Here is a 16713-nt window from a genome sequence, read left to right on the forward strand (position 1 = left end):
TCTTTCATCTGTTTCCTTGCGCTACCTCGCTAGCGCAGGAGACGGTGACCAAGTGTGATAAAAAAAAATAATAAATATGTAATAATGTATATGTATGTATACATTTAATGTATAGGTATGTATATGTGCATGTGTGGGTGTTTATGTATATACATGTGTATGTGGATGGGTTGGGCCATTCTTTCGTCTATTTCCTTGTGCTACCTCGCTAATGTGGGAGACAGCAACTAAGTATAATATATATAATAAGGTAATTACAGGCAAGAGACAATACCACTATGGGCAGTCAAGTAAAGAATGAAATATGAAACAACCATAAAAGTGAAAAAGAAATAATCCAAGACTGATATGTATATATTTGGAATACAGTATAAAAACAGGTACTCATATTTAGATTCATTAAATATGTATAATTCTATCATTATAACAATGTTCAGGCTTAATAACTGATTATCATGTTTTTATGTACTTTCAGTAACAGATTCCATTTTCACTACAACAATAATACTATTCATATGGATAAAAAAAACTAGAAATCTAATTCTAAAACAATTGGGAGACCCAACACAATGAAACGCATTAAATGTTTACTGCTGGTCATTTTGTTTGCCATTATGTTATGATGCTTTGTCGAAAAGACTTTTAAGAAAGAGGACTGTCTCTCGTGTATTCACAACTCTTATGTTGCTAGGGGATTCTTAAACATAAAATATATCATTATTCACAGTTGGACAGTGGTCAAGCTGTTGGTGATTAAATCTGTTTTCTGGATCGACTTTCATCAAAGTTTGCAACATAGTTCCTGTGTAAGATAAAAAGAGCCGAGCCATTTTTTTAATTTCACTTTGTTTTTAAGATTTCAGGCATAAACATGTATTTTTTCATATGGAAAACATTAAGACATGTCAAATGTAGAATTTAAATATATGTTCTAGGGAAATTTCATTTCTATAAATGGTCATATCAAAAAGCTGTATGCTTAATCTAATTAATAAACATCTATTATTTTAAACAGACAGATGCAAATGCACCGTATATACACTTAACGAGGCACTCTGCCATGTAAGTTTCTACTGTGTATTAAATCCTCAGGTCAAGTAATCATCTTTGACAATATTTCACAATTCTCAGAAAAATCTGAAGAGCATAAACTGTGACTGCTTTACTGTTAATTTGTATCTTTCCTTACCAAAAATTAAGGTAGCATTCCTCTAAAGTGACTTTTTTTATGCATTTACAGTATTCCCTTCCTATTTCTTTCATCTCCAAAATTTTGCTCCTATATCAACTGGCATTTTTATAACAAGATTAGGATAATACATTCATCCTTAAATTTTATCCTTTACCTAATGCAAAGGTAGCAAGCAAATGTTTCAAATAATCAGAAAGTGGTTAGTCTTCACTGCTACTTTGTACTCAATAATTAGAGATTGTCAAAATTGGCTATATAAAAGGCTTTTGTTCCTGGTGTGGTGGACATCTACAATATTAAGTTGAAGATGCACAATGTCATGAAATGTATTAATGTGCATAGATGCAGTCATTAGGAGAAGGAAGCTTGTAGTTCTGTAAAGAGAAAAAGGAAAATTAAAATTTAAAATTATTTTCAAACTAAAAGTATGGTAATTCAACAATCACTGTATTTGTAAAATGTTATTTCCAACTATTAAATGATCAAAACTCAAAATTTCCCTAAGAATGCTACAGAAACAAACAAAAAAATTTTAATGGAATCTTTATGCTACTGAGAATATAATCACCTCATTAATAGAGAACTCTGGCTGGTAGTAGTCATAAACAACAACAGTGCCAGGCTTTGCATTCTCTATGTCCACCTCACGAATAACCCGGAAGCTCACACAAACTTCTTCTGCTGTAAACTCTTCTATGTAGAAGGATACCTTACTTCCATCCACTTCATACTTCTTTATGACCTTAATATTGTTTTCCACAATTTGCTTGAGATCAACTTTCTCAGGGATATACCCAGACACAAGGTTGACCTCTATGACAGCCATGTTTGACTTGCCATCAGGAAGCAGGTAAGAAACACAAGCAGAAATACGTTTTGTGACACAGGCCTTGTCTTGCTCTGTCTTGGTGTTAACAGTTAAAGTGAAGGCATCACTTGGTTCAGGCTCAGGAATATTGTACCGTAGAACAGACTGGAAGATAAATATCAAACTAAAATTTCTTCAATGGGCAAATTTCTAAAGAGTAAATGAAGTCTAGAAAGTCCTTTCCCATACCCAAAGCAGGTAGCATTTACAAATCTTGTACTCTAGCAACTGTGTACCTCCACAAATTTTACAGTAAAAGAACCAGCAGCAAAGCTTATAACAAATGCCACCAATTCATAAAGAATTTATTTTAAAATAGAATCAATTAATAACTGTTCCTACATTCTCACTTGATTTCATTAAATTAATTTACTAAGAATGTTTACTCAATATTCTTACTGAATCTATTCATTTCTTGTGAAGTTTATCCCTTGTCTTAGTACCTTAAACTACAATAATGAATATCTTCTTGGCTGCCTTACACTCTACATGACTAATGTTTAAAAAAAATTTCAAAAAGCTGAGGAACACAGAGATATGCTCTGGAGATGATACAGCCAATACAACAGCTAACCTGTATTTGTACACTATAAGAAGACAAGAAATAAACACAGTTAGATCAAAAAGGAGGAGCATAGAAGCCTTGGAAATGATGCTGTTAACAAGTGAGAAAAATTCATATATTCACTAGAAGTAAACTCGTTTAAAGAACAGCTAATTAAGCTGAGAGATTCAGAAGAAAGATGGCTAATTAAAAAAGATAAGAAAATGAGTGAGGAACTGAATGATAAGTTCCAAAGAGTATTCACACTGGAGGAAACTCTAACCCCAACACTAATGAGATAGAATGAAGAGAAAATGGTTGGCAAAAATTCTGGATTTTCAGGCATGCATAAGGGTGAGATTAGATCAGTTGATTTAAGCTATCTGATTGAAAGGGAACATAAGATGTTGTTAAAAGCAATCTAATTGGAAGGAAACCTAAGATATTTATCAGTGCTTCCTTTTCTAAGAGAGTCAAAATAACCATTTGTGCAAAGCAGGACTTGGTCTTTGGACTTTGGAAATTCTTTACTTGTGCAAATGATATAAAAGAACTGGATTCATACTTAAATGTATTTTCAGATGATGCTACAGTCTTGAGCAAAGTAAGGAATGACCAGGATTTCATTCAATTGCAAAAGAGATTTACACAAAATTAAGTGTGAGTCAGATGCATGGTTGATAAGTTCAGCCTAAGAAAATGCATAGTAATGAAGATGGGACATGAAAGAAATCTCAGATATGACTATACCCTGACAGGAAACAAACATGAATCTGTGTTTGAATAGGACTTGGGGTCATCAGAACATCCTATAGGAAAAATATTCCAGTTAATATTATAACTTTTTTGAAGGAAATGTTCCATGAAATTCTTATAGCTTATACTGACCCAATACAGAGTGTGCATCTCAGATTTAGTTACTGTACTTACATAAATATCATCTAATACAGGAGGTGCAGAGGGATAAAAGGAGGGTACTCCATAAAAAATAAAAGCCTAGTTATACACAGACTTTAGAAGCTATTAACTTGCTCACTATGGATGGAAGAAAAATGAAGAGACTTGCTTACAATGTTGACCATGAGCCGTTCTTTTAAGGATGCGAAGAAAGAGTAATAAGAGGTAAAAGCAAGAAGCTTTGGAGAAAAGATGCTATGTTAAGGAGTTGTGAATGAAATTCTGAAAGTAAACTTAAGTTTATACAGCTGCATTATAATTAAGAAAAAATAAGCAGTGAGACCCAGTGAGTGTAGAACTCCCTCCTTGCACTGTACAAGAGCTTAATACCATACCTTATTAAAATACTTCCATTCATGCCTCTTTCTGATTATTTCTGCAAGCCACATAACCTTCTCACATTTTTATTTTTCACTCAATCAGTTCCTCTAGTTTCAGCTTTACTATGTCATATGTGTATTTTCATGACTGCGCTATTTTTTTTTTATTTTTACTTATCCTGACCGATAAAAATTATGATTTCACCTCTATAATTAAGAATCAGAACATGCATTACTTCTTTTAAGCCTCTTGCATATTCTTTAATGATTTTTTCCATAAATTACTTAAATTCAGTTAACTGTTCATCATCAGCCTACCTGAAAAACAGCACAGCCCTGGCCTGTGATGTCGAGATTGAGAGTGGTTGGTAGAGTTGGTAGTGGTATTAGCTGCGTTAACAGCTTATTGGACTCATCAACACTGAAGGTATGATCTAGGCCACTTGCTTTTACTTGGAATGCCATGTCCAAGTCACCTTGATAGAGATGAGACTCAAAGCTAGCCATTGCTTGCAAGGCCACCACTGTGTCCTAAGTAGAAAAGATTTTTGACAAGGAGAATCACACTACCAAGTTTCTATGGGTCCATCATACAAAAAGCCAATTATGTGATTTATTGAACAAATAGTAAAGCCACATCACAATACCTGTGTTGAGAAAAAGCCCCCTTGGCCATTTCTCTGAGCAGTGATCCATTTAACCACTTTCCTTGCCTGCTGTTCATACTTTTTGGCATCCCTAGCCATCATTGCCAGGATAGCATAACCAGCCGTTTCAACTGCTAATGAATTACTTCTCCCTTTCATGTACAAAATAGAAACAAGTAGTCAATATGTACAGTATTTCAAAAGAAAATTTGTATAATACAGTCACAGTAAACACAAAATTTCTTGCACCATTACAACAAATCACAATGGCAGTTCACTTACCTTGACCTTTTGAAACTTCCCAGTATGTAGAATTCTTAGCCACTATTGCTTGTTCAAGCAACTGATCCAAAATCTCTTGTGCCTCAGGCAGCTTGGCGAGGGCCAGAGCATAGGCTTTCAGTGCCTGGGTGTAAGGATCCTGGGAAAAATCACCAGCCAGACACCTAGATCCCTCCACCACTGAGGGGCTGGAAGCTTCCTCTCCAGCCTCCAGCAAGGCAATCATTACATATGCCGTCAGGGGTACAAGGGAGTCCGTGTCAGCTATGCCTCCCTAAGGTAAAATCATATTGAAATTAGAATTTCTCTAAGATGAGTCACCCCAGGAGTAGCTGCCCTGAGGGGGAATTATTGTTACATCAGGATAGAGGAAAACCATAAATGTCAAGAACCTCTCAGTATATAGCTAAATGAAAAGCTGTAGTTTTTGACACACAGCAGAATCAGTTTTTCTTTACAGTAAGGAGTTTCATCATATACCATGAAGGTTGGTTGGTTGTTTGGGCTTTAAGCTCATCAACTACGAAGGTCATTAAGACCATCAAATCAAGCTACATCCATCAACTGAAATATCTTTATTTAACAACTTCAGATTTAAGGGTAATTCTAAGACCTTACACATTCTCACCATGTACATACATGGATAAGGTAAGCCATGTATGGATATACATCCTGGGGATGTGAGAAGGAGATGGAGTGAGTATTTTGAAGGTTTGTTGAATGTGTTTGATGATAGAGTGGCAGATATAGGGTGTCTTGGTCGAGGTGGTGTGCAAAGTGAGAGGGTTAGGGAAAATAATTTGGTAAACAGAGAAGAGGTAGTAAAAGCTTTACGGAAGATGAAAGCTGGCAAGGCAGCAGGTTTGGATGGTATTGCAGTGGAATTTATTAAAAAAGGGGGTGACTGTATTATTGACTGGTTGGTAAGGTTATTTAATGTATGTATGACTCATGGTGAGGTGCCTGAGGATTGGCGGAATGCGTGCATAGTGCCGTTGTACAAAGGCAAAGGGGATAAGAGTGAGTGCTCAAATTACAGAGGTATAAGTTTGTTGAGTATTCCTGGTAAATTATATGGGAGGGTATTGATTGAGAGGGTGAAGGCATGTACAGAGCATCAGATTAGGGAAGAGCAGTGTGGTTTCAGAAGTGGTATAGGATGTGTGGATCAGGTGTTTGCTTTGAAGAATGTATGTGAGAAATACTTAGAAAAGCAAATGGATTTGTATGTAGCATTTATGGATCTGGAGAAGGCATATGATAGAGTTGATAGAGATGCTCTGTGGAAGGTATTAAGAATATATGGTGTGGGAGGCAAGTTGTTAGAAGCAGTGAAAAGTTTTTATCGAGGATGTATGGCATGTGTACGTGTAGGAAGAGAGGAAAGTGATTGGTTCTCAGTGAATGTAGGTTTGCGGCAGGGGTGTGTGATGTCTCCATGGTTGTTTAATTTGTTTATGGATGGGGTTGTTAGGGAGGTAAATGCAAGTTTTGGAAAGAGGGGCAAGTATGAAGTCTGTTGGGGATGAGAGAGCTTGTGAAGTGAGTCGGTTGTTGTTCGCTGATGATACAGCGCTGATGGCTGATTCATGTGAGAAACTGCAGAAGCTGGTGACTGAGTTTGGTAAAGTGTGTGAAAGAAGAAAGTTAAGAGTAAATGTGAATAAGAGCAAGGGTCAAGTCAATTGGGAGGTAAGTTTGAATGGAGGAAGTAAAGTGTTTTAGATATCTGGGAGTGGATCTGGCAGCAGATGGAACCATGGAAGCGGAAGTGGATCATAGGGTGGGGGAGGGGTCGAAAATTCTGGGAGCCTTGAAGAATGTGTGGAAGTCGAGAACATTATCTCGGAAAGCAAAAATGGGTATGTTTGAAGGAATAGTGGTTCCAACAATGTTGTATGGTTGCGAGGCGTGGGCTATGGATAGAGTTGTGCGCAGGATGATGGATGTGCTGGAAATGAGATGTTTGAGGACAATGTGTGGTGTGAGGTGGTTTGATCGAGTAAGTAACGTAAGGGTAAGAGAGATGTGTGGAAATAAAAAGAGCGTGGTTGAGAGAGCAGAAGAGGGTGTTTTGAAATGGTTTGGGCACATGGAGAGAATGAGTGAGGAAAGATTGACCAAGAGGATATATGTGTCGGAGGTGGAGGGAACGAGGAGAAGTGGGAGACCAAATTGGAGGTGGAAAGATGGAGTGAAAAAGATTTTGTGTGATCGGGGCCTGAACATGCAGGAGGGTGAAAGGAGGGCAAGGAATAGAGTGAATTGGATCGATGTGGTATACCGGGGTTGACGTGCTGTCAGTGGATTGAATCAGGGCATGTGAAGAGTCTGGGGTACACCATGGAAAGTTGTGTAGGTATGTATATTTGCGTGTGTGGACGTATGTATATACATGTGTATGGGGGTGGGTTGGGCCATTTCTTTCGTCTGTTTCCTTGCGCTACCTCGCAAACGCAGGAGACAGCGACAAAGAAAAAAAAAAAAAATAAAGTTTATCATGATAAAAGAATTGCTGGCCTCCCTTTCCCCATACAAGCATTATCTAACAGACATCAAAGATTTGTCTCTTCAATGCTTGATTATCTTATTTTTTTCTTTTTTATACACCCACTTAGCAACATTGCTTAATGATTAGCCAAAGGTTCTTGGAAGTCCACACACACATATTTTCCTATTCTGAAGATCTCATTTTTCCCCCTTACATATACACTACTCCACCAAACATACACCCCCATGAACCACACTCCTTATACAAATTAAATTTTCTCATCTTTGCTCTAGGTATCATTTATCCCTACAACACTCTAAATGATGATTCCACATCCCTTAAGACACTTCATGCCCACAATGCAACTACCACAGTGAAGACACTCAATTGGCTCACACTCTCCCCATGTACATACATACACAATATTACAGTTTATGGCCTGTGGTCCTAAATGGTGGAAATGGCTACCTTCTTGAGTGCTATGAAAGCACCACTGAAGATAGAAGGGATTGTTGGGGCAGAAGGCAAGTATACACTGTTGTTCCTTATCATACTGACAACTCCTTGTGCTCCCTTTCAGCATACATTTATGAAAGCCAATCATCTGTACATTCCCTTGCTCCTGTTATTATTATCATTATCATATACATAAGTATACGTATGTAAGTAGGAGAGATGGCCAGAGAGGAGACTTGTGTGAGGAAGTACCAGGAGAGACTGAGTACAGAATGGAAAAAGGTGAGAACAATGGAAGTAAGGGGAGTGGGGGAGGATTGGGAGGTATTTAGGGAATCAGTGATGGATTGCGCAAAAGATGCTTGTGGCATGAGAAGAGTGGGAGGTGGGTTGATTAGAAAGGGTAGTGAGTGGTGGGATGAAGAAGTAAGATTATTAGTGAAAGAGAAGAGAGAGGCATTTGGACAATTTTTGCAGGGAAAAAATGCAATTGAGTGGGAGATGTATAAAAGAAAGAGACAGGAGGTCAAGAGAAAGGTGCAAGAGGTGAAAAAGAGGGCAAATGAGAGTTGGGGTGAGAGAGTATCATTAAATTCTAGGGAGAATAAAAAGATGTTCTGGAAGGAGGTAAATAAAGTGCGTAAGACAAGGGAGCAAATGGGAACTTCAGTGAAGGGCGCAAATGGGGAGGTGATAACAAGTAGTGGTGATGTGAGAAGGAGATGGAGTGAGTATTTTGAAGGTTTGTTGAATGTGTTTGATGATAGAGTGGCAGATATAGGGTGTTTTGGTCGAGATGGTGTGCAAAGTGAGAGGGTTAGGGAAAATGATTTGGTAAACAGAGAAGAGGTAGTAAAAGCTTTGCAGAAGATGAAAGCCGGCAAGGCAGCAGGTTTGGATGGTATTGCAGTGGAATTTATTAAAAAAGGGGGTGACTGTATTATTGACTGGTTGGTAAGGTTATTTAATGTATGTATGACTCATGGTGAGGTGCCTGAGGATTGGCGGAATGCGTGCATAGTGCCATTGTACAAAGGCAAAGGGGATAAGAGTGAGTGCTCAAATTACAGAGGTATAAGTTTGTTGAGTATTCCTGGTAAATTATATGGGAGGGTATTGATTGAGAGGGTGAAGGCATGTACAGAGCATCAGATTGGGGAAGAGCAGTGTGGTTTCAGAAGTGGTAGAGGATGTGTGGATCAGGTGTTTGCTTTGAAGAATGTATGTGAGAAATACTTAGAAAAGCAAATGGATTTGTATGTAGCATTTATGGATCTGGAGAAGGCATATGATAGAGTTGATAGAGATGCTCTGCGGAAGGTATTAAGAATATATGGTGTGGGAGGAAAGTTGTTAGAAGCAGTGAAAAGTTTTTATCGAGGATGTATGGCATGTGTACGTGTACGAAGAGAGGAAAGTGATTGGTTCTCAGTGAATGTAGGTTTGTGGCAGGGGTGTGTGATGTCTCCATGGTTGTTTAATTTGTTTATGGATGGGGTTGTTAGGGAGGTAAATGCAAGAGTTTTGGAAAGAGGGGCAAGTATGAAGTCTGTTGGGGATGAGAGAGCTTGGGAAGTGAGTCAGTTGTTGTTCGCTGATGATACAGCGCTGGTGGCTGATTCATGTGAGAAACTGCAGAAGCTGGTGACTGAGTTTGGTAAAGTGTGTGAAAGAAGAAAGTTAAGAGTAAATGTGAATAAGAGCAAGGTTATTAGGTACAGTAGGGTTGAGGGTCAAGTCAATTGGGAGGTAAGTTTCAATGGAGAAAAACTGGAGGAAGTAAAGTGTTTTAGATATCTGGGAGTGGATCTGCAGCAGATGGAACCATGGAAGCGGAAGTGGATCATAGGGTGGGGGAGGGGGCGAAAATTCTGGGAGCCTTGAAGAATGTGTGGAAGTCGAGAACATTATCTCGGAAAGCAAAAATGGGTATGTTTGAAGGAATAGTGGTTCCAACAATGTTGTATGGTTGCGAGGCGTGGGCTATGGATAGAGTTGTGCGCAGGAGGATGGATGTGCTGGATATGAGATGTTTGAGGACAATGTGTGGTGTGAGGTGGTTTGATCGAGTAAGTAACGTAAGGGTAAGAGAGATGTGTGGAAATAAAAAGAGCGTGGTTGAGAGAGCAGAAGAGGGTGTTTTGAAATGGTTTGGGCACATGGAGAGAATGAGTGAGGAAAGATTGACCAAGAGGATATATGTGTCGGAGGTGGAGGGAACGAGAAGTGGGAGACCAAATTGGAGGTGGAAAGATGGAGTGAAAAAGATTTTGTGTGATCGGGGCCTGAACATGCAGGAGGGTGAAAGGAGGGCAAGGAATAGAGTGAATTGGATCAGTGTGGTATACCGGGGTTGACATGCTGTCAGTGGATTGAATCAGGGCATGTGAAGCGTCTGGGGTAAACCATGGAAAGCTGTGTAGGTATGTATATTTGCGTGTGTGGACGTATGTATATACATGTGTATGGGGGTGGGTTGGGCCATTTCTTTCGTCTGTTTCCTTGTGCTACCTCGCAAACGCGGGAGACAGCGACAAAGCAAAAAAAAAAAAAAAATCATTATTACTATTATTATATTTATTTATTTTGATTTGTCGCTGTCTCCCACATTAGTGAGGTAGCGCAAGGAAACAGACGAAAGAATGGCCCAACCCACCCACATACACATGTATATGCATACATGTCCACACTCACATATACATACCTATACATCTCAACGTATACATATATATACACACACAGACATATACATATATACACATGCACACAATTCATACTGTCTGCCTTTATTCATTCCCATCACCATCCCGCCACACATGAAATAAAAACCCCTCCCCCCTCATGTGTGCGAGGTAGCGCTAGGAAAAGAACAACAAAGGCCACATTCGTTCACACTCAGTCTCTAGCTGTCATGTAATAATGCACCAAAACCACAGCTCCCTTTCCACATCCAGGCCCCACAGAACTTCCATGGTTTACCCCAGACGCTTCACATGACCTGGTTCAATCCATTGACAGCACGTCGACCCCGGTATACCACCTTACAATCTGCAATCTTGCACAATCCATGATAAACTGAAATTTGTGATTTCTAATCACCAACACGCAAAGTTTTTTATATACACAATCTTTCACTAACATATCACATACATCACTTACTTATATAAAAAGATAATCAATATTTTTACTCACAAATGCATTTCTGGAGCTCTTTTGTAGCTTAGTATAGCACATCACCTTGTGCTTCAAAAAAAAAACACAGAATACTGTTGAAGAGTCCATGCCTCCTGAACCTCTAGGCTAATAATCTTTCATGAACATACCAAGATGGCATTTTAATAGTTATGTCAGTACCCACTCACAGCTCTAGATTCTTCAGGCAGACGGTGAGACTTCCAGGAATCAGAGGAATGTAAAGCAAAGCAAAAGAGAGAGCTCAGCTCAAGTTGCAACCTTTGCAGTCTAACAGTTTTCTGATGCATTCGACTCATGCAGGACAATGGGATCATGTGGGTTAACAATGAAAAGTCAGTTACAGAAATGCCTAAGGAAAATTCTTCAAACAAACAAATAGGCATACTGTATGTGCTGATGTTTATATCAACACAGATGGGGATGGAAAATTTACTTTAACCATAACATCTTATTAACACTTGAATCTACCATATTTTTTCATGACATGAGAGGACCTATTATAGGGAATAAATTGAGACCAAGGGAGTGTGATTGGAAGCATCTTTTGAAAAATATCTTGCCAAGATGAGTGAGGAGTGCAATGATTAGGGGAAAATGTGGGATTTATCTATGCACATGTAGTTGAAGCACTAAAATTTTAAAAATCAAGAAAAACAGTGAAAACCTCATCTGCCTTAGCCTATATTTACTTTACTTTTGAATAATATAGTCAAAATGTACCAACAACATAGCTGTCTACAGACTCCTGCCATATGGTGAAGAATGTTCACACGACAGATATTGGGCACTTTGTATGCACACTGTCAGTGAATGCAGAGTGCTTAAAAAGTGAATGGAAACACAAAACCAAAACAATCATATATTTTTCAAACATAACTCAATATAATAAAAAATAAATTTGCTAGGGAAACTTATTTGAGGTTTTCGTAGTTTCTATTTTACAAAATAGTTTCATCTACTTTTACATTATCTAACCCAAAGTTTCCCTAGGCATCACAACCCTTAATACAACTGACTTATTTATCACTGTATTATTTTGAAGAACTAAAGAATGAGGAAGGTGAGGCAGCAGTTCTTATATGCATGTGTATGGAGGATCGATTGAAAAGGATACAATTGCAGGGACCAATAGCAAGAAGGGAAGTAAAAAGGGCAATAATGAGGTTGAGGGGATTACAGATGAAATGCTGAAGAATGGAGGAGAAAGTAAGAAAGAATGGATGCATTTGTTACTTAATTTAGCATGGGAGCGGAAGTTTATGTCTGATTCGGTGAAAGCTATTGTTCCTTTACTCAAAGAAACAGTACTAAGGATGTATGTAGCAATTATAGGGGAATAAATCTGTCAAGTATACCAGGAAAGGTGTATGCAAGCACTGAGTGATAGAGAGATGAAAGTGACTAAGTGCAGAATAAGTGAGGAGAAATGAAGTTTTAAGAAAGGTAAGGGATTTGTGGATCTAGAGAAAGTGTATGATAAGTAGAATGCTTTATGGGGTGTGTTTAGGATAAGCGGGGTAGGGGGACAACTGTTGGATGATGTGAAAGCTTCAACAGAGAAGCAAATGCTCGTGAAAGAGTGGATGGAGAGTTGAGTGAAAGTTTTGGTATACCTGTGGGTGTGAGGAAGGGCTGTGTGATGTCACCATGGCCTATTAGCATATGTAAGGATAGAATGATACGTGACATGAAAGTAAAACTATGGAAAAGGAGTGTAGACATGAAGTGAGGTGGTGAGGTATGGTAGCTAGTGATAAGCTTGAATGTGGATGATACTGTGTTATTTGCTGAGAGTGAGGAGTTGCAGATGGCTGTAGGTGTTTTATGGTGTGTGTCAGCGAGTAAAAGTGAAGTAATGGTGTGTGAAGGGAAACAGAGTATAGATTTTGCAAAGCCTTGTAGAGTGAGAGAAGAAAGTTTACTAAACTGTGTTACAGATATAGGGTGAGGAAGACTGGAAGAGATGACTGTTTAATTATTTGGGAACTATCTTGGGTAAGTTTGATGATATGGAAGGTGAGATAAGACAGAGAGCAGCACAGGGTTGAAGAGGCATAGGGCCCTTTAATAGAATAATGAAGATTAAAGGGGCAAGTACAGAAGCGGAGAAAGGATTAAGGGACAGCACAGTTCTCCCAACCCTGTCCTATGCAGCTGAAACGTGGACAATGAATGAGTCCACAGAGGTCAATAATCCAGGCTGTGGAAATGAGTAATTTGAGAGAAGCAAGTAGCATGACTAAATAGAACAAGGAAAGTAATGATGGGGTGTAAGAGAGATCTGGTATAGCAGAGAATGCAAAAGGAATGAAATGTGGAGCAGAAGAGAGGGTAAAACGTAATATTTTGAGGTGTTTTGCGCATGTGGAAAGAATGTAAGATGGGGAGTTCACAAGGAGAGTGTATGATAATACGATTGAATAGATTGGTATGAGAGGAAGACCACCTTTAACATGGGAAAACAGAGTGGAAGAGTACTATAGAAATGAGGGAAGAATGAGTAAGATGGTGTGTGCAAGGAAGGCATGAAAGGACAGTGATAAGTGGATGGTCTTTTGCAATGGCTACCCTTTTAATGGAGGTTTGCAGAAGGAACAGGCATTAGAGATATACAGAGACAGACAGAATAAAAAAGAATTTATCTTAATTTCCCTGATCCTAATCTTCTATTCACACAAAGCATAATCTATCCATGTGATATTGTATTAAGTTCTACTGTGAAAGAGATGGTGTGTCTACAGCAGAACAGTAAAAATGACATTCATCAATACTGTTATGGTAAGTAAAAATTTAAAAGCTGTTCAAAAATCAGTACCTCTATTTTCAAAAATATATATATTTTCTTTCTTTTCACTCACACAGCATTCCTACATATAAACACTAAATGAGCCAAAGTTTAGCTTACCTTCATGCCTTTGTGGAACACCTTCCCAATTGAGCGGAAGCATCCACTAACTGTCTGGTTTTCTTGTAACCAAGATCGAGATGCCTCCAATGTTTTCTCATCAATCTGGAGTATATACAGGTGATATTCAATCTTTTGAATTCTCTTTTCTGTGATGCAAACAGTTGATTCATTATTCTGGATTATTTTTTGTATGGAGGAGTTAAACAAAAATAAATTCATATAAACATTCAATAAATATTCTAAAAGTCCAGTTAAGATAAACTACACAAAGAGCTGAAAAATGTGAATGATTTGGCTTTGCAATAGCTGTGTAGTGTGTAGAGATTGAAATAAGTGATGGAGATTAATTTGTAGCATTGTTTTAGTACTTTGCAATAAGTCAATAGTTGGGGGCTATGAACATCAGATAAACATCTGGTTCAGAAGTCTGTGAACCATGTCATGCAGTCAAAACAACCTATAAAAAAATCACCTAACTGGGGTTCTAATCTCATATCTATGCAAGGTTTTTGGGCACTATGTTCATTCTTGAGTACATGAATACATTATAACAAATGAACATATTTTTCACCATGTGAGTGGATGCAACAGACAACAATATTACAATTACAATAACTGTAACACTGAAAGCTGATTTAAATGCAGGTACACCAACGAATTTCCAGCAACTGATGGTTCAGCACCTGCTTTAGTCTGGACAAAATTACATGAGAGACCTTGAAATTACAGCAGCCGCCAGGCTAGTTTACTGGGCAGCCACAGATAGTGTTGTGTGTAGATTTACATTCTTTACACTGTGCTTGTTGGTGGTGATACCACAATTCTGTGAGATTCTTAGCTTATTTTGCTTAAATGTAACCCTAACTATGGCTTCTAAGATATATTAGAGTGTCAGTAGTGGTGTCAAAAGTAAACACCAGTTCATATTGATCCAAGATAAAGTAGAACTGTTGAAAAAAAATGAACCATGGTGTTTCGGTGCAAAAGCTGTGTGACATCTACAGTATTGGCTCATCAACTGTTTATGATTTAAAGAAGCAAAGGGAGAAAATATTGAAATTCTATGCAGACAAAGATTCCAGGAAGCAAATGACGATAAGAAAAACTATGAAAGATGGTAAGGGTAATGAGCACGATCGAGTGATGATGGAATGGTTTCGACAGCGACAGAGTGATGGAGTGGACTTGTTAGGTAGCATGATGATAGACCACGCTAAGTTGTTCCATAAAGAACTTATATTACAACATGAGCGTGACTATAGTGAAGGATGGCATCAAAGATTCAAGAAGCATCATGGAATTTCCATGAATAAAGTGCGGAGAAAAGCGGTCTGCAAACCACAAAGGAGCTGCCGAGTATGTGGACGAATTAGCGACACGTAGCTGACAAGCACCTCAGTCCTGAGCAGGTGTTTAATGCAAACAAAACTGCATTATTCCGGCAATGCAACCTAGGTAAACACTTACTACAGAAGACGAAGAAGACCCACAGGATTCAAACAATCTAAGGAAAGACTTGCCATCTTATGGTGCTCAAACATTTAATATTTGTTTAAGTCAAATTTCTAGCAGTCCATGGTATACTTTAGACACATGGGAGATGTAAAATTAGTGGGTTAGAAGTGTGTTCATGAATTATTATTACATGACCACGGTTGGTCCGGCAAAATGATTAATCCAGCAAGGCTTTGAAACCAAGAGTGTCAGAAAATCAGTGGTGTACCTGTATTTAACTTAGCCCCAGACAAAGTTATGTGAGGTTTCATATGTTTTGTTAATTTCTACAAGCACTGTTCATTGACTCCATATTTTTCCTCATATTCAAAGCCCTACCCATTTTTTTGTATATCTACTACTGTCTAATAAAAGAAAAAATTATCCACACCATGCTCCATTTTCATGCAAGCCTTCACACAATACGCTTCCATTGTAATAGTTACACATTCTAAGCTATTGTTGTAGCATACCTAAAGTGGCCTTTTACCATAAATAAAGCTCACTTTAGACATACAGTCGAAAAGTCTTTCAGTGAAAAAACAAAAAATTTATGGATAACTTATAGAAACACCTACGCAAATGGAGGCACTGCTGCACAAAAGTTGATGAATTGCCCTTCTTCTGTTAGTAATTTTTAACAATTATCTGCGAGTTATAATGCCCTATGACTTTGAACTGCATCTTAATGAACATGGGATGTACTAAGGTAAGCAAATGGAGTTAGATATTGGCTAAGAACTGGGATAAGGAATTCAGAAATAGGATTAATTTTCCTAGTCATTTGTAGTGCTAACTAGATCAACTTCTATCGATGCAGCAGCCCTCACTATAATTAACTTTCAATAACAGCACTCCTGAATTCCATCATTATTTCTTGAACAAAAGCAGATTAGGTGATCTTCCTTCAAAGTTAATAAATCACGAAATCAAAAAATCCTGATAAAATTTCATTGTGCTGCTCCTTGGTCTTTTGGCACCTACCAGAGTGAATAAATTTGGTAATGAAAGTCTTCTGAATAATTTTGGTGCCCTCCTATTCTGACTGCATAAATAACGCAATTAACAAACTCATATGTAGCCTTAGGAGTCTTATCATCCGTGTAAGCAATAACATGTGAACATAAAATGTATGTACTGCAATGAAAATCTAACTTTAACTTACTGTTATGAATGGCTGGGCCTGAGCAAAGGATTTAAGGACAAAGGCAGTAAGCCAAGTGGACCCAGAATCATCAGCTTTCCCAAAGGCACTGAAGGAACCATCATCACGGAGGTACAGAAGTTCACGCTGATAACCTAAGATGGGATATCATCTACAATGCATCTTGCCTCTTATTCAAAGTAAATGAAAAAAAG

General features: G+C 38.1%; 1 protein-coding gene across 1 annotated transcript in view; it reads right to left on the bottom strand.

Annotated features, from left to right (window-relative positions):
• Nucleotides 1-341: 341 nt before the first annotated feature.
• LOC139752096 (alpha-1-inhibitor 3-like) overlaps nucleotides 342-16713 on the bottom strand; it is a 98204-nt gene continuing 81832 nt past the window's right edge. Inside the window, exons 21-27 of the mRNA XM_071667972.1 lie at nucleotides 16520-16653; nucleotides 13858-13962; nucleotides 4811-5084; nucleotides 4529-4680; nucleotides 4200-4412; nucleotides 1761-2165; nucleotides 342-1566 (exon numbers count right to left, since the gene is read on the bottom strand). Coding sequence (XP_071524073.1) covers nucleotides 1522-1566; nucleotides 1761-2165; nucleotides 4200-4412; nucleotides 4529-4680; nucleotides 4811-5084; nucleotides 13858-13962; nucleotides 16520-16653 — 1328 coding nt within the window. The 3' untranslated portion in view covers nucleotides 342-1521. The remainder of the gene's footprint in view (nucleotides 1567-1760; nucleotides 2166-4199; nucleotides 4413-4528; nucleotides 4681-4810; nucleotides 5085-13857; nucleotides 13963-16519; nucleotides 16654-16713) is intronic.

This window comes from Panulirus ornatus, chromosome 12, assembly GCF_036320965.1.
Source record: "Panulirus ornatus isolate Po-2019 chromosome 12, ASM3632096v1, whole genome shotgun sequence".
Classification (NCBI taxonomy): Eukaryota; Metazoa; Arthropoda; class Malacostraca; order Decapoda; family Palinuridae; genus Panulirus; species Panulirus ornatus.